Source organism: Somniosus microcephalus, chromosome 13, assembly GCF_052327205.1.
Source record: "Somniosus microcephalus isolate GS21.2 chromosome 13, FLI_Smic_1.0, whole genome shotgun sequence".
NCBI classification, from domain to species: Eukaryota; Metazoa; Chordata; class Chondrichthyes; order Squaliformes; family Somniosidae; genus Somniosus; species Somniosus microcephalus.
In genome coordinates, this window is record NC_140999.1 from 155,946,551 (window position 1) to 155,969,313 (window position 22,763).

General features: G+C 44.5%; 1 protein-coding gene across 1 annotated transcript in view; it reads right to left on the minus strand.

The window, feature by feature from the left end:
• ptgis (prostaglandin I2 (prostacyclin) synthase) overlaps positions 1–21,643 on the minus strand; it is a 92,279-nt gene extending 70,636 nt beyond the window's left edge. The window contains exon 1 of the mRNA XM_086005410.1: positions 21,353–21,643. Coding sequence (XP_085861536.1) covers positions 21,353–21,426 — 74 coding nt within the window. The 5' untranslated portion in view covers positions 21,427–21,643. The remainder of the gene's footprint in view (positions 1–21,352) is intronic.
• Between the last annotated feature and the right edge of the window lie 1,120 nt (positions 21,644–22,763).

Below are 22,763 nucleotides of genomic sequence, written 5' to 3' on the forward strand. Positions count from 1 at the left end.
GTCCTTAAAATATTAAATGTGATGGTAAAAATTTAATCAAATTATTTAATTTTGATGTTTTCTAAATTCGAAGAAACTACAAATTATTTTTATTTTTAAATCACTTACCCGAAGTACAAGTGATTTAAAATATATGAGGTAGATTTTCCTGTTCCTAAGCCTGGGCACATTGGATCACTTAGGCACAGTGCATAGCTAAAAATTGACAGGGGAGAGTCCAATGCCCATTACACTAAATGGGTGGAAAATTGGGCAGGTTTCCTTACAGGTGTGTGATCCTCCCCACCCCGGTTTTCATCTATGCACTGTGCCCAGGTGACTCAATACCCCTAGGCACAGGGACTGAAAAATCTGCTGCCATGCATCGGATTCTAATATTTTGTTACAATTTGCAGACAGTTGATCAAAGGTTGATATTTTCTAGAACTTTGTCTCACCTTTTCACCCTCCCACTCTTCTCTCAGCATGGATGGGCCTAAACAGAATAGCCGATCAATCAATGTCAGTCAGTGAAAGATTGTGTGAGATCGAAATAACTTACGATAAGTTGTGAACTTGCAGGGACTGGGTTCTTTGCTAAAATCTACAGCAGCTGCATCCTTTCACTTAACAACACCTGCCAACTCTTCTGTACGCAAAACTGTAATGTTTGCCAACATTTATGCAGTAAATGTTTGAATATAGCTATTAGGTATCCTGCTCTTGACATTTGTAATTATTTATTATGCTATTTAGATTTGAGAATATGCTAATTACAAACTGAATTTCTCATCTTTACTAATTTCAATGAAAAAGGAGATGCATTGGTTGTAATCTACCAAAATTCCCTGGATTCTGGAGAGGTCCCAGCAGATTAGAAAACCACAAATGTAACACCCCCATTCAAGAAAGGAGGGAGAGAGAAAGCAGCAAGCTATAGACCAGTTAGCCTAACACCTGTCATTGGGAAAATGCTGGAGTCTATTATTAAGGAAGTAATAGCAGGACATTTAGAAAATCATAATACAGTCAAGCAGAGTCAGCATGGTTTTATAAAAGGGAAATCATGTTTGACAAATTTGCTAGAGTTCTTTGACGATGTAATGAGCAGGGTGGATAAAGGGGAACCAGTAGATGTAGTGTATTTGGATTTCCAGAAGGCATTCAATAAGGTGCCACATAAAAGGTTACTGCACAAGATAAGGGCTCATGGGGTTGGGGGTAATATATTAGCATGGATAGAGGATTAGTTAACTAACAGGAAACAGAGAGTCGGAATAAATGGGTCATGCTCAGGTTGGCAAATTGTAACTAGTGGGGTGCCACAGGGATCAGTGCTGGGGCCTCAGCTGTTTACAATCTATATTAATGACTTAGATGAAGGGACTGTGTGTAATGTAACCAAATTTGCTGATGATACAAAGATAGGTGGGAAAGCAAGTTGTGAAGAGGACACAAACAATCTGCAAAGGGATATAGATAGGTTAAGTGAGTGGGCAAAAATTTGGCAGATGGAGTATAATGTGGGAAAATGTGAGGTTATCCACTTTGGTAGGAAAAATAAAAAAGCAAATTATTATTTAAATGGAGAGAGACTACAAAATGCTGCGGTACAGAAGGGTTTGGGTGTCCTCATACGTGAAACACAAAAAGTTAGCATGCAGGTACAGCAAGTAATTAGGAAGGCAAATGGAATATTGGTCTTTATTGCAAGGGGGTTGGAGTATAAAAGTAGGGAAGTCTTGCTACAACTGTACAGGGTGTTGGTGAGACCACACCTAGAGTACTGCATACAGTTTTGGTCTCCTTATGTAAGGAGGGATATACTTGCATTGGAGGCAGTTCAGAGAAGGTTCACTAGGTTGATTCCTGAGATGAGGGGGTTGCCTTATGAAGAAAGGTTGAGCAGGTTGGGCCTATACTCATTGGAGTTTAGAAGAATGAGAGGTGATCTTATTGAAACATAGTGGGCCAGTAATTCCGGTCCCAACGCATGAGTACGGACAGGGTACTCACGCGTGGGCCCGTTGGAAGTGCCGGATTTCAGCATGCACAGCGCATGCGCGGGAAACCGGCATTTCCTCCAAGGGGTTCAGAGGTCCAACGCGTGTGCACAGGGCTCTGTGCACACGCGTTGAACTTCCTTCTTTTTGACAGGTTTGCGCGTGTGTAAGGGCCTCTCCTTTTTAATGTAAAAAGGAGACGTAAGGACTTCATTCTTTAAGGTAAGTGGTCTATTACTTAAAATTATAACATTTTTTCCACAGCTTTATTGTTTTTAAGGACTTTACAGTAAGGTAAGTGTAGTTTTAGACCCGATTTTTAAAAAAATTATTTTTTTCAAAAATTGGATTAATTGTTTAAAATAGTTTTTTAAAGTTATTTATAGTTTATTTAATTATTGGGATGCTTTTTAAAATTTTATTTAAAGTTAAACTAGTCTTTTGGGCACCGTACTTTTCATGAGTTTGACAGTTCTTACTATCAAACTCATGAATGAAGTTTCCCCTCCCCTGATTGGCTGCACAGTGCTCACCTGATCCCAGCCGGCACATCGAACTAACTACGCCGCTGGATCAGGTAAGCACAGCGCGCTGACATCTGAACCGGGCCAGTGACAGGAATTCCAAGCAGGCCCAGGCTTCAGATGTCGGCGTGCCGGGTGAGTGCACATCGGGGGCTTGCACGCACGGCAAGCCCCCGAACCTAATTTCTGGGCCATAAAATTCTGAGGGGGCTTGATAGGGTAGATGCAGAGAGGATGTTTCACCTCGTGGGGGAATTTAGAACTGGGGGCATAGTTTCAGAATAAGGGTTCACCCATTTAAAACGGAGATGAGGAGGAATTTCTTCTCTCAGAGGGTCTGTAAAGGAATAGCCATATTTCAGAAAGATACACCATCCTATGAACTGATTTTTTGACTTTATTAAAATATGAAAACTGGGTTTAAAAATCTAAAAGCCTCAAAGACACGGGTTGTAAACTGAATACAGGTTTCTGAGATAAGATGAAGTGTTAACACAAGCTGTAAACACCATACAAGCTTTTGAAATGGGAATTGGTTGTTTAAACTGAGACAATGGCCCTATTGAAGCAGGTTCAAGGTTCCTCTATGTCTGAACATTGGAAGAAACACAATAGCAATGCCCAAGTTAAGTGTTATAAACCAACACTTCAGAAAGCATCACACAAATTTTAAAAAAACATGTGCCTTTGAAAAAATGACATAAAGTAAAAGAAATACCTGCCGTAAAATAGTTTTATGTTAAACATAGAACAAGGAGACAGAAGTCTGCTTACAACCAATTGAGGTGGCTAGGGAAACAATCAAGTACTCGGTTGAAGTGTTTTTGATTTACTTATTGTAAAAGGTACAAACAGAAGCCTTTATAAATATTACATCAATAGATGCACCAAGCAATCACATTGTGCTTGTGTTGAAAATGGAACAGTTAGGAGACACGATGTCTGCTTAAAACCAGCTAGGTGATTTAAAAATTGAATGGAAGACATTTGTAAGAATGGCATCAAATAGATACATCAGTCATAACCATTTTTTATGATAAAATTTGAACACCTAAAGGTAGAGACAGGATTCTGCAAGTTAACAGCTGAACTGACAGTAAGATTAGAAAGAAGTCAACAGAAAGAATGACTAGAGATAATTAGCTTACATCAGCAGAAAACTTCAAAGGATATACCACCGCAAAAAGGGTATAAAATATGGAACTTTCAGATAGAAAGTCCGAAGTCGCTGGAAGGGGCGAGCGATTCTCAACTTCAGATGCAGGCTCTGTAAGTTTTTAACTCTTTGGCCTAGAAATTCAGTCGCGTTTGCGCCCATTTATTGGCTATAGAGTGGTTTGCGCCGGAAGTTTTTTAGCACCCGAAATTCAGTTGGTCCCTAACATCGGCATTAGCCGGTAGCGCTGCGCCGGCACCGATGACGTCATCGGTGTGTGCAGCGCCCCGGTTCCAATGCTATTCCATCCCGATGGCCAAATTCAGTTGCGGCCGCCTCGCCCGTAGCGGCCGCAAACAGCGTTTGAAAAACAGTGCCTTGCAGCTCCGAGAGGCCGGCGCATAAAGGTGGAGGGGCGGCTGGCCGCTTTCCCGGCGGCCGCCTGGCCGCACCTCCCTCCCCGGACTCCTGCACCACCCCCCCGCGGCATTGGTGTCTGACTCCCGCAAGCCCGGCACTTCTCCGTGGTGCCGGGCTCATTTGCTGGGGGAATCCAGCGGCGATCTCACGGCTGCAGGCAGCTCCTCCTTAAGAGAAGGAGGAGGCCTGCAGTACCCCAGCCTGCCGCACCGCATCGGGTGCCGCAGCGGCAGCTGGACGCCTGAAACTGACTTTCATCGCCCCAAACGAGGCGGCCAAACCCTGCAATAGCGCCCGCCTCCGTCTTGGGGCGGCGCAACTGAATTTCAGGCGGGCGCTACGGGAATCCGGGCGAGCGCAAAATTTCGGGCACTAAAGACCTGGCACGGCGATACCGAATTTTTAGCCCGTTGAGTCTTGGGGATCAAAAGGTGCTTTTATTTGATTTTGGTGGATATTCTGGATTAGAAATAATAAGAAATGTAAAAATGTAACGAAGTTAAGATTTGAGAATAAGGATCTCTGAGAATAAGAAATGTAAGCTATTTGTTTTTGAACTGTTAAAGTTGCAATTGACTCACCAGCTGTTAACTACATGTTGGTTCTTTAATAAATCTATATATTTTTAGAATTGTCTCACATAGTATTTCTGTATTAAACTCGCAAACTCAATCTCTGTACACTCTTTTGTGAGGAGTTGCAGAGTTCTGGGTGCGGGGGGGGGGGGTTTCCGGACCCTCATAATATCCGTAAGGTTACAGTCTAGTTAAACTTATTAAAAGTGCTATCTGGAGGATGGTAACATCTTCAAGTAATTCCTTTCCTTTAGAGAGAGATAGTCTGGACCTTTAGACCCAATTAAGCGTCTTATAGAATTCGGCTATCTCTAACTTTAGTTGAAGGTGAACATCTGGGGAATACGCCTGATCTGGGGTAGCCCGAGTAGGGCTAGGACAATAATTATCCCTTCAGGTCATGAATCTTTAGAATTCTCTACCCCAGACAGCTGTGGAGGCTGGGTCATTGAATATATTTAAGGTGGAGATAGACAGATTTTTGAACGATAAGGGAGTCAAGGGTTATGGGGAGCGGGCTGAAAAGTGGAGTTGAGGCCAAGACCAGATCAGCCATGATCTTATTGAATGGCGGAGCGGGCTCGAGGGGCCAAATTGCCGACTCCTGCTCCTATTTCTTATGTTCTTATGTTCTTATAAGTAAAAAGAATTATAATTAGCAAAGAGAAGAATTTTGATCCCCTAGATCGCCTGATCAACTAGGCATGGTATTAATTATGTATTTAAAATACAGCCTACATCTACAGTAAAAGTGAATGGTGAAGTAGTGTCAACAATTCAGCATCTTTTGACTTACTTATTCTCCAATTCGAGTTTTGCTCGAGTATAATGTAAGATAATTACAAATTGCCGTGCTGAGCAGCAATGTTGCTGCTTGTTATCCAATGTCATTAGTAGATTGACCAGACAGCCAACTTAATCAGGTGAGCGTGTCAAACCTATTTGCACAGTATGATTCAAGACAGTCATGTCTCTGCATCTGATAGATGCCAGACTGCACAGCACCAAGATCGTTGTCAGAGCCCTGAGGTTTCCAGCTGCTCCTAGTTTACTGCAGGCTTATAATTCACATAGTGTTCTTGTCTTCTCCTGAATCCCTCTGATATCTGGGAGGTGTGCATACTCAACAACAACAACAGCAACTTGGATTTATATAGCGCCTTTAACATAGTAAAACATCTCTAGGCGCTTCACAGGAGTGTTAAAAGACAAAAAATTTGACATCAAACCACTTAAGGAGAACTCAGGATAGGTGAGAGGTAGGTTTTAAAGAGCGTCTTAAAGGAGGAAAGAGAGGCAGCGAGGCAGAGAGGTTTAGGGAGGGAATTCCAGAGCTTAGGGCCTAGGCAGCTGAAGGCACGGCCAACAATGGTTGAGCGATTATAATCAGGGATGCTCAAGATGGCAGAATTAGAGGAGCACAGATATACAGTGGGGGCAGAGTTGTGGGGCTGATGGAGATTACAGAGATAGGGAGGGGCAAGGCCATGGAGGGATTTGAAAACATGGATGAGAATTTTGAAATCGAGGCGTTGCTTAACCAGGAGCCAATGTAGGTCAGCGAGCACAGGGGAGATGGGCGAACGGGACTTGGTGCGAGTTAAAACATGGGCAGCAGAGTTTTGGATCACCTCAAGATTTACGTAGGGTAGAATGTGGGAGGCCAGCCAGGAGTGCATTGGAATAGTCAAGTCTAGAGGTAATAAAGCCATGGATGAGGGTTTCAGCAACAGATGAGCTGAGGCAAGGGCGGAGATGGACGATGTTACGGAGGTGGAAGTAGGCGGTCTTAGTTATGCTGCGGATATGTGGTCGGAAGCTCATTTCAGGATCAAATATGACACCAAGGTTGCGAACAGTGTGGTTCAGCCTCAGACAGATTTTAAGCAGAGGGATGGAGTCAGTGGCTAGGGAACGGAGTTTGTGGCGGGGACCGAAAACAATGGCTTCGGTCATCCCAATATTTCTGCTCATCCAGAACTGGATGTCGGACAAGCAGTCTGACAATGTAGAGACCGTGGCGGGGTTGAGAAAAGTGGTTGTGAGGTAGAGCTGGGTGTCGTCAGCGTACATGTGGAAGGTGACACTGTGTTTTCGGATGTCGTTGCCAAGGGGCAACGTGTAGATGAGAAATAGGAGGGGGCCAAGCTTAGATCCTTGGGGGACACCAGAGATAATGATGTGGGAGTGAGAAGAGAAGCCATTGCAGGTGATTCTCTGGCTACGATTAGATAGATAAGAATGGAACCAGGCGAGTTACTCACAGCAAAGAGTTACATATCTAGTGCAAGAGCAGGAGATTTGGGGACTGAGATAATGCATAGCTTTGTTAAGTACTTTGAACAGTTCAAAAGAAGGAGATGCAATCTTATTGGTGACCATGAAAGATCAAGGGTAAGAATACAATAAAACTAGTGATGGTTTTCCTCCGCCCCATAGTTTCTAGTAGTACTCTTAGGAAAGACCAGTGGACTCAATCAACAGCTTCCCAGCATCAAGTGAGAGGGCCAAATTGGCATGTTCCAAAGAACTGCAATATGTATAATATTTATAAATGGGAAAATATTATCATTTGAGTGTTTTAATAAAACTCATCCAGCTTAGGGTAGACGCATTTGGAAATTAATCAATTAGGTTGAATTTTTAAAAACATATATGAAGTGGGAAGATGGCTCTGTCTGAAGCAGACCTATGTCCCTTTTCGAAATAAAGGTGATGGGTCTCTGCAGGTATCAAGAATTGAACCAGAATAAGCGGCAGGGTGAAAACTTTCAACAGAAGTTCTGAGATCAACTTTTTGTAGAAGGCATGAGCCCCAGGAAAAGCTTATCAGTTTAAAAGAAACTGGAGCAACTCTTCTATAATCATGTCTACCTCCAGAGCAGCCTGCTCCCCCTCTTGCTCCAAATACATTAATGTTTAGACAGCTAACCATACATGACCTGAATTCCAATTGATAATGATCAGAATAAGACCAGTGATAATTTACACAGCTAATCTCCTCAAGGTGAGTCACAAGTTGACCATTCCTTGTGTTCATTACAAGTCGATGTGACTTTTTGTTGCCACCTCAAGACATTGGCCAATAAATGCTCTGGGTTATCTCCATGGTGATAGTATTGGATATTCTGCAGAAACATTCAAAATGAGAGTCTCATTCACTTCATGCCTTCTACAGGAAGAGATCTTTGGAGTCCGACAATGCATGTGAGCAGAGTCAAGTTGAGGAATCCACTCCTCCAGTCACAGCTGGGAAACCAAAGTCTCCCTTTCTTACTAGAACAAGAGACAATAACATTACAATGCAACATAACCCTAGCCATTTCTCAGTTCAGGACAGGTGCAGTCCCTGCAAAATAATGGAGACCTGAATCGGAGAAACCGGACCTGACAATCTCCATCACTCCCAGTGTAAGTGCTGGGATGTCCCCACTGGGAAGCTTCACTACTGACCCCACTGGAGTATCCAGGGTCAGAGGGAGGTACACTGATTCTCATGTTGCTAGTGGGTATTTGTGCTCTTATGGGTGTATCTCGGGCATCTGCCAGAGTGGGGGTGGGGCTGGAAAAGCAATGTTGGCCAGCCATACAACTCTGTGCCCGAGCCACCAGAATCATTTATTTTTGATGGCCCGTTGTAAAGGGGGCTGATGAAGGCTCAGAAATTACACCTCTATTTTGTGAGCTCTGGGACAAGACTTAGGTAGGTCCCACATATCCTGCTGGCAATCCTCCTGGTGTACTGGCCGCCAGGCGTAATCCAGACTGGAGTTGAGGAAATTCCCTCTAACATAACGGGCTGTGTTTGGGGTGGATGGAAGTTCTGCCCCAAATAGGCCCCCCACCCTCCCAAAACTTGGAACAAAGGCCAGGGCCTGGGACTTTTCTAACCAGATGCACATCTCTTGTGTCTTTTCTCAGGTGCTTTGCTTCTCTTCTATTTTCACTTGATCTTCTTTGCCTCTGGCTTATCGCCCTGTATTTTTTCTCTTTCTCTTGAACATCTATTTCTATCTTTTCTCTCCCACCTTATGTTGTTTCATTTCATTGCTGCCTCCTTTGATTCTCTTTCAGACCACCAGCCAGCCAGATTTGCTCAGTTGATGCTCCACCATCTGGGATATTTTACACGCAGCATACTGTTTGATGCCAGTCTCTAATATTTAGCAACTTTGGTAGTTGCCACAACCATAAAAAAAATAATTTCTAAACTCTGTAGAAATAGCACCCCCTGGCAATTCTCCTCCAAACTTATATTAGATTCAGCAAAACACTATGGGGGAAAAATTGGGTCGCGCCCCCTTTGGGGCGCTAACTTCGGCAAGTTATCGCCCCCGTGCCCGAAATTCACCGGTAGTGCTCCAAAAGGGAGGAGGGGTGCTACTCGAAGCACCCCGCCTCCCTCTTGGGACGCTGCGAGTGAATATCGTGGTGCTACGTGCCGCAGTACTACAGGCCTTCCTCCCCTTATTAAAGGGGAGGGGCCTAGCGTAGCGCGACCCGGGGCCCAGCTGGGCCACCAGGGATTGGAGTGCCGGTAAAAGAGCCCGGCACTCAAGAGAAGTGCCGGGCTCACGGAGCGCAGCTGGCACTCTGCGGGGGCGGGGGGGCTGCACAGAAGGCCGGGGACGGCAAAGCGGGCAGGTGCTGGCAGGCGGCCAGCAACAAAAATGGCCGCCCAGCACCTTCCCTTTAATTTGCGTCACAGGTAGGCCCCCCTGACCCTGTCAGACATAGTGTCTGGCAGTAAGTCAGGGGCATTACCGAAGAACGCAGCCAAGGCGCGAGCGGGGCGCTGCGCACGGTGATGACGTCATTGCCGGCAGCCCAGTGCCGTAGGGTGCTAACGGTTACCGCCACCGCTAACCTCCCGCTGAATATCAAGGGAGGCGTTAGCGGTGCCGTGCCCAGGTGCTAGTTGCTTTGCGCCCCGTTAGCGGAAGTGCAAATCAACTGAATTTTCCCCCCTATATCTCATCAGGGTGGGAGAACTGCAGGAGTGCTCACACTGCCCTATTCCTGACTCACTCAAAGTCAGCATGGACATTTTCTTCAGTCAGGATTTGTAGCTGTCAAGTGTGTGCAAGTTTGCAGCAAATCTGTAAGTTTCTTCCTTTATAATATGTCATTTTATTATGTCTCTCACGGGTAGAATTATAAAGGCGTGTTCATCCTGATGAGGCATCCTGCAGCTCCATTCAGGTGACACCTCCGCTCCTCCTGTATATTATTGGAGTGAAACCATAATGTGAACCAGGGTAGGTCTATCCATCTAGACTATGTCTAACAAGCAATTTTAAAGCATAGAAACCACTGTATGGGTCACTGAGAGTGTAGTTGTTATACCACTTTCACATCTGCAAAGTGCTTCCACTTCACAGCATTTGCAAAAATGATGGTATAAATCCAGTGTGTTGCTTTTACCTCACTCTAGTGGGGAGCAGTGTGATACAATGGCAGAGAAATTGGATAGTGCCAACTTGGCATGAGGTGGGACCACAGAACAATCCCTGCACCGGAACAGGTAGGCCCGAGGCCGATTGAAATTGTACTCTGGGCCTCATTTAAATAAGACTGCTGAGCTGTGGACACCTGCTGCACATCCCAAGACAGCTTCCCAGTAAAATTAACATCAATTTCAGGCCGCTCAGGTCGGACGTGGTGGGTGGGTGTGGCTGGCAGCTCCCATCGGGACTGCTGTGGAGCCGGGGGGAGCAGGAGTGCTCCTCCCAGATCCACATACAGGTAAGTAGTTTTTACAAAACTTACCTGTTTTGGTGGTTGTAAAGTCTGTGGGTTATATGGTGAATTAATACACAGACTACAAGAGTAACTTTAACAGGACTTTACTATTCGAAGGTCAGGGCGAATCTGCCCAATAAATCCTTACACAGCACTTATATACCGGTGTGGTCACCACCGGTACCACAGTATACAGTAGCCAAGATAAAGTAGTGCAACCCTTAAAATAGTTCTCTTAAAGGTGGAACGTTACATACACTACAATCCTCCCTTTTTAGGTTAACAATATATACATATTCCCATTAATATAACATCTTAACATATATACAACTTTATGTGAAACAGTTCACAGATTCAGTCTCTCTGGAGGCTTCCGGACTCTGTCCGGATAACGCCTCAGTGGTGTAGTCGTTTTCGGTGGTGTAGTAGGTTCTTCTGGCAAGGTCGATTCGGCTTGAAGGACCGTTTCAGGTTCATCAGATTCCAGTATTACCGGATCGGAGGTAGATGCTCTGGGTATCTCTGCTTCAACATTAGACGTATAGAGTTGTGGAGTAGGTTGGGCCTTTGTGGATGATTCTATGATCTGGTCAACATGGCGCCTTATTATGCTTTCACCAATGTACACGGTATACATCAACGGTCCTAGCCTTTTTCCAATAGTTCCCGGCTGCCATTTCTCGGTACGGTAGTCCCGGGCCAAAACTTGTTGACCTATCTGAAAGGATCTAGTTGGCCTTTCATTCATGCCTTGAAATTGTCGGTTCTCTACGTCCCTTCTGACGTTTGGCTTAATCAAATCCAGCCGGCATCTTATTCTTCTATTGAAAAACATCATGGCGGGAGTTTGGTTTGTGACCGCATGTGTTGCATTCCTGTACGCCAACAAGAAGTTATCTACCTTATGTTGTAGATTTATGTCTTCATTACCCATGGCCTTTATGGCCTTCTTGAAGGTCTGGACAAACCTTTCAGCTAATCCATTGGTGGCGGGATGGTATGGGGCGGACGTATAGTGCTTGACCCCATTGCTTTTTAAGAACTTCCTGAATTCTTCGGACACAAATTGCGGTCCATTATCAGAACAGATCTGTTCCGGCAGCCCATTCCTGGCAAATATGGTCCTTAATACTGTGATGGTTTTTTCCGTGGTGGTGGAGGACATTTTTATTACCTCCGGCCACTTGGAGTGTGCATCCACCGCGATTAAAAACATTGAGTCCATAAATGGACCAGCAAAGTCGATATGTACCCTTTGCCATGGAGATGAGGGCCACTCCCATGGATGCAGAGGAGCTTGTGGTGGCGCGTTTTGGACCTTCTGGCATCCTAGACAGCTCTTGGTTATTTCTTCGATGTCTCCATCAATACCTGGCCACCACACAAACGCTCTGGCTAGGTTCTTCATTTTCACTCCACCCAGATGCCCCTCGTGAAGCTCCTTTAGTACTTTCTGCTGGAGTTTGGGTGGAATCACCACTCTAGATCCACACATCAAGGTTCCTCGGCACACTGACAGCTGTTCTCTTCTGTGCGAAAATGCTGGCAGCATTGGTTCGCCATGTACTGGCCATCCCTCCACCGTTAAATCGTAGACTCGTGAGAGAGTCGGGTCATTTCTTCTTCGATCATGGAATTTGTTACTGGTAGACATTCCATTATGGTTGAGTGGAACATCTCCACTGGGTCCACTGTAGTCGCCTCTTCTTCCATTGGCAACGGTAGGTGCGATAACCCATCAGCATTTCCATGCTGTTTGGACCTTTTGTATTCGATGTCATATTGGTGTGCCCCTAATAGAACGGACCACCTCTGTAGCCTTTGTGCTGTCATAGTGGAAACGGCCTTGTTAGGGTTGAATATGGACACCAACGTCTGGTGGTCTGTCAGCAATGTAAACTTCTTGCCCTGCAGGTAATGATTGAATTTCTTTACTCCCCACACAAGGCTGAGAGCCTCCCTATCTATCTGAGCATAATTTCGCTCAGCGGAGGTCAATGATCGGGACGCAAATGCGACTGGCCTTTCCGAGCCATTTGGTAACTTGTGTGAGAGTACAGCTCCAATACCATAAGGGGAAGCATTACAAGCTAGACGAAGAGGTAGCGTTGGGTTGAAGTGAGCCAACACTTCCTCAGAGGTAATCAACGCCTTGCTTCTGCGAAAGGCCTTCTTACAGTCCTCGCTCCACTTCCGTGGTACTTCTTTCCGCAACAGAGCATTCAGCGGATGCAGCACCGTGGATAGATTTGGCAGAAACTTATGGTAATAATTAATCAACCCCAGAAACGACCTCAACTGTGATACATTTTCCGGAGCGGGGGCCTTCACGACCGCTTCGATCTTGTCAGGTGACTTGTGCAGCCCCTCTTGGTCAATGACATGACCGCAGTACGAGATCTGTTTCTGGAAGAACTCACATTTCTGGCGATTAACTCGAAGGCCATATTCCTTCAACCTGGTGAGCACCAGTTTCAAATTTGTGAGGTGTTCCTCCTCGTCTTCTCCCATAATCAGGATATCGTCCAAGTAACACTGAGTGCTTGGAATACCCTGTAAGACCTGCTCCATGGCCCTCTGCCAAATTGCTGGAGCCGAAGCTACTCCAAAAACCAGTCTATTATATCGATATAAGCCTCTGTGCGTGTTGATTGTGAGATACTGGCGTGACTCTTCCTCGACCTCCATCTGTAAATATGCTTGTGCCAGGTCTATCTTGGTGAAGTGTTTCCCGCCAGACAATGAAGCAAAGATATCCTCAATCCGCGGAAGCGGGTATTGTACCGTGTGAAGCACCGGATTAACTGTGATCTTGAAGTCTCCGCAGATGCGGACCTTCCCCGGTCCCCCTGGCTTGCTACTTGATGAAGACTTCATGACGGGAACAATGGGCGTGGCCCACTCACTCCAGTCCACCTTCGACAGTACCCCTGCACGTTCAAGTTCTTCCAGTTCTGCCTCCACAGCAGGTCGTATCGCGTAAGGTACCGATCTGGCTTTGAAAAATTTTGGGCTTGCATGTTCTGCAATCTTGATTTTTGCCTTAATTCCTCTCAGTGTTCCCAGTCCCTGCTGGAATACCTCTTTAGCCTCGTCCAATATTCTGGACAACCGTTCAGGTTTGACATCTTTCTTTCCGAAATCTACCGTCATTGTGTTTAGTGAGTGCCAGTCTATCTTTATTTTCCTGATCCACTCCCGTCCCAGAAGTGGTGGACCTCCCTCGGGTAGTACATATAAGTCCATTCCTTGGTGATCTTTGCCCTTGTGTCTCACCTTGACTTTTATCTTTCCGATGGGGTATACTTTATGCCCCGTGTATGTCTGCAATACTATCTCCGTATCCCGTAGGGGAATATGTTTGAATAACTTTTTGTAATCTTGTTTATTCATGACCGTCAACGCCGATCCGGTGTCCACTTCCATCTTCACTTGGACTTTTGCAATCTGCAGTGTGACCCAGATAGTTTGTCGGTCAGCTTCTTTACTCACATTGTGAATCCTCAGACTACCCAGTTCCTTGCTGTTGGGGTCTGAATCCGAATTCAGTTCATCTGGACTCTTCACAGTCACCTTATGTACCTTTCTGTACTTCTTCTGCGGTGACTTATTGTTGCTGGTCTTCTTTCCTGACCGGCATACTTTAGCTATGTGACCAAGTTTGCCACATTTTCTACATTCCTGGTTTTTAAACCAGCATTGGTTCTGGTCGTGTGTTGTCTTCCCACAACGGTAACATTTCTTTGTACCCGAAGTCATTTGATCCACACTGAGTACCGCTGTCTTCAGCTGCATTTCCGCCGTGCCTCTCGCTGCGGCTTCGTGCGATGCTGCAATAAGGACAGCCTTATCAAGTGTAAGATCGTTCTCTTCGAGCAGTCGCTTTTGTGTTCCTTCCTTCGACATCCCGCACATGAACTTGTCTCTCAGTGCCTCTGTCAGATTTACCCCAAACTGACAGTCTTTTGCTAGCCTACGCAGTTCAACCAGGTACTCCGCGTTGCTTTCCTCCTTTAGTTGCGTTCTCCCGTAAAATTTAGCTCGTTCCGCTAACATCAGCGGTGTGGGGTTCACATGATCCTTCAGGACAGCAACAATATTAGCGAAAGACTGATCCGCCGGTTTAGCTGGTGATAGAAGATGCTTCAATAACCCGTATGTCTTCGCACCCATTGAGCTTAGTAAGGTTAGAGCTTTATCATAATTTGCTATCTTATTGACCTTACAATATATCTCGATGCGTTCTACATACGTGGTCCAATCTTCCACATCAGAATCGAATTCGTTGATGTTGCCACGCTTAGGCATCTTCACAATCTTCCTGAGAAACAACAACGAAATTTTTCTTTAACTTTTTTTTTCCAAAAATGGCGGTTTCCCGCGCTTGTCTTCTTCCCCCGCCCACTTTCAAAATGGCGGTTTCCCACTCCTGTCTTCTTCTCCGCCTACTGGCGGGAGGGGTAAGCTTTTCCCTCGGGCGACGACCGCTGGCTTTCGGGGTTCGCAGCCTGCGCGCCGGCTTCAGTGCGTTCTTTGTTCCCTTTTCTTGGCAGGGCAACCGGCGCTGGGGACAACCCGTTGACGGCGAACAGTTCCAGCCGCTGGCTGAATCTCCTCGGTCTCCCTCGCTCGGCTCTGTCTCTCCCGCTCGCTCGGGCTCTGTCTCTCCCTCAGCGGCTTCCAATCGCGCCTCCCAGCCCTCTCGCAGTCCGGTCCTTTCCTCCCCCGGCTGCGGCTGAGTTCTCCACGGTTTCTTATTTTTATTTCTTCCTGCGCCTTACGATCCCGGTCGCAGCGCCTCGCGGCCTCAGTAGCTGCCCGGCCTTTCGCCGGTCGCGGTCGAGCTGTCTCACGATGCTGTTGCATCTCTCAGCCCGCTTGTAGCCCGGTCTCTCACACCGGCTGCGTTCCCGCTGGTAGCCCGGTCTCTCACACCGGCTGCGTTCCCGCTTGCACCGCGGCTTCCGTGCCCCACGCTGCCCCAGTCTCAGCGCCTCTGGGCCCGACTTCTGTCCGGCTCCTTTCCCCCCCGACCGTGGTCGAGTTCACCGCCCTTCCTCCGTTCTTTTTTTTTTTTATTTCCCCCCTACTCACAGTCAACGTGGCCGACTTGCTTCTCGTGGCTGATCGGCTCACTCACCACCGTGGCAGAAGGGACGATCACTGCCTGTTGCTGATGGAAGGCTTCGTGCCTGAATTCTTCCTTCTTCCTTGCTCTGCAGACTCGAGTCTTCTCTCAGCAGAATGACGAGGGCGGGTGCCTCCTCTCGACGCTCGTTAACTGCTTCGGATGTATCGCTGCCGCAGGGTAAGATCGAACTCGTCGCCACTGTAAAGTCTGTGGGTTATATGGTGAATTAATACACAGACTACAAGAGTAACTTTAACAGGACTTTACTATTCGAAGGTCAGGGCGAATCTGCCCAATAAATCCTTACACAGCACTTATATACCGGTGTGGTCACCACCGGTACCACAGTATACAGTAGCCAAGATAAAGTAGTGCAACCCTTAAAATAGTACTCTTAAAGGTGGAACGTTACATACACTACAGTGGTGGCCTCCAGTGGTCCCTTTAAGCACCAGTGTGGGAAACCATATCACACCACTTGGAATATTACTGTGATGTCAAGCCAGGTTCACAAAGTTGTCAGGGGTTCCATTGGGTCTTCTTTTAGAAGTTTAAGCAGAACCTGTGTAAATGTTTTAAGGGTGTGTAAATACCTGAAGTGCACTCAATACACTTCAATTGTACTGGCTGGGTGCAGCACTCTGCATTTGTGTGTAATTATTCTCTTTAAATAACACTGCTACACCTGCTCTCCTGACTGGTCCCACCCAGGGTATATGGCTGGGTTTTAGAAAGGGCAAATCCAGAGCTGAGGATGTTGAAAATGGCAGTAGCATCCTGAAACAGGCGCAAGACCCTCATTTACATATGCATTCGGCATTTGCTGGTTTCTGGCGGGTGCCCTGGATGACTAAATTGCACTCAAGTCAAAATGATGATGGCCGCACATCCAGCGAACATTGGTTGAGCGAAATTCCCACCAAAAATTCGGAGGCCTAGTGCCCATTTTTCCAGTGAAAAACAGGTGGCCGTTAGATGAAATCTGCTCCCAATATCTCTTAATTCTTTCACCGCCACAAACTCTTACAATGTTAAATTATATAAATCCATACATCAAAAACTGCTTACTATCTTTGCAATGTATATAATAACCTCCATCGTTTAATAAGTTCCAAAGGGCCAAAATGTTTCTATTCATTCCTGCGCAAACTATCCCATTTTAAGTCATGCAGCCTTCCCTACTGATGGCGTTATCAATCACCGCTGAAGTAAGTATTGAAGAAATTGTCCTTTGAGCATCTAGTAAGATTTATGGCTGGTAGAGCTTATTGCAAGTAGTGTTTACAACTGGTAGGGTTTATCGCTGATGGGGTTTACAGTAGGGCAGTGGTAGGGCTTACGGTTGGTAAGAACATAAGAAATAAGAGCAGGAGTAGGCCATACGGCCCCTCAAGCCTGCTCAGCCATTCAATAAGATCATGGCTGATCATCATCCTCAACTCCACTTTCCCGCCTAATCTCCAGATCCCTTGATTCCCCTAGAGTCCAAAAATCTTTAACTCAGCCTTGAATATACTCAAAGACTCAGCATCCACAGCTCTCTGGGGCAGAGAATTCCAAAGATTCACAACCCTCTGAGTGAAGAAATTCCTCCTCATCTCAGTCTTAAATGGCCGACCCCTTATCCTGAGACTATGCCCCCTAATTCTAGACACACCAGCCACAGAAACAACCTCTCAGCATCTACCCTGTCAATCCTCTTCAGAATCTTGTATGTTTCAATGAGATCACCTCTCATTCTTCTAAACTCCAGAGAATATAGGCCCATTCTACTCAGTCTCTCACAATAGGACAGCCAGGGTAGGGTTTATCGTTGTTACGATTTATCATTAGTGGGGTTTACCACTAGTAGTGTTTATGCCTAACCAGGTTTAGGTTAATAGGATTCACATCTGGTAAGATTTAGGCAGGTAAGGCTTACCACTGTTATGATCTACAGCAGTAGGATTTACTATGGTAGGGTTTACCGCTGGTAGAGTTAACCACTGTAGGGCTGGTCATTGGTAGGGTTGATGGCTGGTAGGAAATAGTTACATTCTCTTGCTGCTATCTTCCTATGTCAACAATCAGTGGGTGAGGTCAGGGGGTTCATAACCCCCCCAAATCATCTTGAGGTTGATCAATGCAGCTTTGGAGGACTGCTTCCATTTACTCCTAGGAACCATTGTCACCCGTCTTCGGCCTCCAGGTTCGGCTTGAAAGTCTGTGCGGTTCCCAGCGCAGCCTTCAGATGAGATATGTTGGCATTCCCCAGTACTCAGTTCGGTCCTCTTCCTGCCAAGTCAGCCAATATTGAGTTCAAACTCCACCCCCCACCCCACAAGTCTGCCAAACCTAGCTCAGCAATGAGTGCCAGTTATTTAAATTTGGTGTTGCTAGCGTGTATTCAGATGTTTTTACATCAGAAGTGTGTAATGCACAGTATCAGGTGAGGAAGAGAGCCATGGCCCAGCAGCAAAGTATGAATCAGATAGAGTTTAAACTAAAATAAAGATTATTGTGAATCTAATGAACTTCTCTTTCAAGGGAGAGAAATGTAAAAATGCATTTTTACTGGTTGGTGTGGTGATAGAAAGCTGCTTTTTAAAAAAAAATTGGAGAAATACTAAGTGGACTCCAATTGGAAAACTGGCAAAAGTTCCAGTTTCAGTCTCATTCAAACAGAAGTTCCATGTTTACCTGCCCATCCGCCCCCCCCCCCCGCTACACACCACCCCCACCCCCAACCTGAGAGCAAAGGAGGGACTATGGAGATAACGGCATCAAAAATAAAATCAAAGTTTGTCACAGCTGACTCAAACTTAACCTACAGACACACCTAGCACAGAAATGAATAGACTACTGCTAGTCAAAAGCCTCACCCGCTGATGACTTCAACACTCTGACCTTTCTGTTCATTCTTTGAATCCTTTTAACTATTATATAGTATTTTCAAAGTTATCTGATATTCTTGCAGCAGATATGCTTCTCATCCTGATTGCCTTCTTTTCCCTTGTTTGTTATTTTTCCCCTTTTTTATATAAGCTTGTTTCACCTTTTCCACAAAGACATTTCCAGGTATTTCCATCATTTTCCATGGAATCACAGAATCATACAACACAGAAAGAAGCCATTTGGCTCATCGTACCTGTGCCCATTCCTTAAAGAGCTATCCAATTAGTCCCAATCCCTTACTATTTTACCACATCCCCCTCCACAAGTGTTTAGTAAAAAATTCTATTTGATTACACAATGTACATGGCATTCACAATTGTGTTAAAGTTAACAAAACAAAACATTGTACCATTTTCAAAATAAAATACACAAAAGCCTGGGTAAAAAAAAATAGATGAAATTGCAATGCCAAATAAAATTTGTACTTCATTTGCCAAAATAATTAGCTACGATGATATTAAGACTGTGGATTAAAATCGACCAAACTATATCTGATTATCACTTTGTTATCACCATGGTGACAATTAAACAGAAAGGAATCTCTGTGGGAGGTGACAAGTGGAACACTTGTGTCTCTTCATCACAGAGAGACTGAAAAATCTGAGGGAGTCTCCCCAGGCAACTCTCATCCCCTTTTCAGTGGGCAGATTCAAAGCAGCTGTGCAACTGGTCTGAGAACAGGTCTCTGTTGAAGACTGTAGGCAGGTCCCAAAAAAAGGCAAGGAACAAAGCACATTTAAAAAAAGTCAGCTCATTTATTTTGAATCACACTACAGATTCTCTACTATGAACTGGGATCTTTAAACAGTTAAATATCTAAATATTAAGACATTATTTGAAAAGCAGAAGAGCTAATTAAGTCAGAATTATCCACAATATATTATATAACATTAATAACCAGAAGAAGGTAGTGGATTCCACTTATCATTAGTGTAACAGTTTGCATTTTAGCAGCCTTCCTCGAGGACAGGAAAATCTTTTGTTTCTCTGGATCTTATCACACGAATGTGTAATGTCTTGTACCAAATTTCTCTTTCTGCTATTTTAACAGAGGAGTTAATCTGTTCATTCCAAATGGATTAACACCTCCATTCAATTAGCTGAGAGAGGAATTTGTTATAAATTCATATGATAACATCTCCGACTGTTATTTCTAATCTTAAGGCTTCTCTTTGAAAGTCTAATGCAATGAAAAGACTCAGTAAAATCTTTCCCACCTTTATATGCTTTGGGCCCAAAATTATGAGTTGTTTATTTTCATGCAAAAGTGGGATAGCTCTGGTAGACTGCACTGGAATTTGGGTGTAAATCAGATATGCTGGGATTAACGCCTCTTTTAAAATGCACACTAAATTCCGGTAGACTTAGCTAATGGCCTCCAAAGCGATGCATGTATGAAAATTACAGGACAATGAGGCCCAAAGCTGTTCCAGAAACTCCACCATTTACACCAGAATTGCACTGCTTGTATCTTTGACCCAGTTGCCACCCAGTGCTACCAATGTCCCGTTAAGCAACGGCAGGTTTTATACCATGCTGCTGCACTAAGTGTCTGCCTCTTCTCCAAGTATTTTCTAGCATCTATCACCCTCACTACCATTCCCCATCTCTCTGTCCCCTCAATCCTCCTCCCACCCTACACCCATCAAATTCCCCCCTCCTGATATTTTCCAGGGCCTCGCTTGTATCCATTCATAGTCATTTGGGGCCGAACGCCCGCCAATGTCCCCCACAGCATATCGGAGGTACTGTAGGGTGTACTTGCACAACCTGCATGCCTCTGCCTATTTAAATTAGCTGACCTGCACTCCATGGATGTCCTGCTCCACCTCTGTGCCAATGGTGCAATGGCACAGTCAGAATTTCAGGCTTTTTGTCTGTTTTGCATCTCATAATGTTTCTGTGGATTTTTTTTTTCTAGTTTTATTTTGGTCAAAAGAATAACGCCATATTTTTGATGATGGCCTGAAGAATAAGTGAATGTGGAAATATTGCAGCCAACACCGAGCAATACTTCCATGCCACATGCAGTTGAAAGCAGCACATAGAACCAAGTCAGGTGAAATTGATGAGATTTCAAGAAATCACAAGTTGGTGAGTCTATCAGTTCTCAAATGAAAATCAGTAAAGAAAAACTAAGGAGCATGATTAAGAGACTGGGAGCTTCTTAGAGAATATTAGTAAAAAAACTAAAAACAAGCAACCTTCCCTGGAATCAAAAAATGCAATGAGTTGCACAGGAGGCTTTGTTTTTACTTTATAAAGTAATACAGACATAAATCTCTCTGTGGTACACATATATATTTATATACTTCATTATCACGAAAACTTGCTACAGCACATCATAAATCTTTTATCAATTTCTACAGCTTTTACATCGCCTTTTAACACTACTCTTATTTTCATTGTAATTGTAACTATTTATCATTTCAAGTATATCAAATCATGCTTATTTCAAGCAGAGCTAAGTGACTAATGTAAGGCAGGAATACCTCTCCTCACTGTATTTATTGCTAGGTTAGAGCCCCATAAATTGTTGGGTGGTTTAACCTTCAGCCTACTGACATTCAATAACTCCATGCCACATATATATTTATATACTTCATTATCACAAAAACTTGCTACAGCACATCATAAATCTTTTTATCAATTTCTACAGCTTTTGCATCGCCTTTTAACACTCTACTCTTATTTTCATTGTAATTGTAACTATTTAATTATTTTTTAACTGGATAAGCAAAATATCAGCGGGTTTGGCTCAAGACTGAAATACATGAAAAAGGATATTTAAAGTCCCCTGGAATTTAAGTTCCAATACAAGCATTCACCTGCTTCTCTGCTTTTACTAAAAAAAAGGGAAAAGAAATATTTTAAGTTATTCGTCTTACCTTCTCCTCCTCCGTTTAAGGTAGAGTATAACTAACAGAATAGCTGCAAAGAAGAACAAAGTGTACCACTGCATTTTTTGTCCCACAAAAATGCTTTTTTCACTGCTTCTGTAGTGATGCTAAATGAGCTCTGTGTAGTATCTTTTAAATCTCGGTGTAAGAATTGGCTTAATTCTAAAGGCTGACAATCCAACCTGCAACAGGTTTGACTTGCCTTGTGACTTTCTGTTATTTGAAGGGACACAGTGCAAAACCACACTGCTTTATAACTGGTTGCACAGTTTCTGTTGAGTATATGGCACCTTTCCATTTCCTGGACTCCTCCCCTTTTTTAAAAATGGACTTGCTGTGTTTCTGTGCTGCAGGATTCTATTTGTTTTAAAGAGCAGAGATTTTGTCGTATGAGATGCAAACCAGACCTTAATCTGCTGCTTTGGATATCTCCCTAAAGAGGCAGCTCATAGATAAACTAGGAGACTTTAGTTAAATAACTTGAAGCTCCAGGCCTTCCAAAATCTGTTCCGATGTCACCACCTTGGAGAAAGTTGGTAAAGGCATTGGGATCATTTAATTCTAACATTTTATTATTTAACTTAGTGTTAAACTAAGAAAACTATAAGCAGAAGGTAAATAGTTCTGCTTGGATGACTATTTCAATCACTGTTTAATACTCAGAGATAGTTAGAGAACATGAGATTTTAACTACCCTATTTCCTCGGATCCAGGAAGCAATATTTGTTTAGTAATATTTATTTAATTGTATACCAAACAAAATTAAGTTATTACATTTGTTAACAACAGTGAATGAGATAAATGAGCACAGAATTACACAGTTGTTTAAATGTGTGGTACATGAGGCCGTCCCGTACACAAACATGGATGAATTTTGGGCACCCGATTCCATCAGGCAAGCGGCGGGCAGTGCAAGCCCACAACTCGCCCGATGGAATCGCTCCGAGGCCTGACCAATTTTCGTGGGAGGACCCCATATCCGTAATGCTGGCGAGCTGCGAACGCTGAAGCACAAGCAACTTTCCAGGTCGGGGGCGGGATATCCAGAGACTTCCCAAAGAGCTGGGCCAGAAGTAAGCAGTTAAGGCTGGCAGCAGGCTGTAATATGTTTATGGGGCAGTAGGAGCATTCCTTTTAAGGATTGCTGGTTAGGCTGCTCAATGACGAGTACCAATGGGTGGAGCGTATGTGGCGCACGTTCTGCCCGTTTGTGACATGAAAATGGCATTGGGGTCTTGCAACCTACGTAGGACCCCTATTTAAATACTGAAATAAGGCTTCCAGCTCAGGTGAGAGCGCTAGCCACCACTCAAAGAACGAGACAGGTGGACCTCAGGCGGCCAATGGGCGGGAGATTTAACAAAAATTTCTGTCTGCCTACCGCCCCTAAATTTTCAGC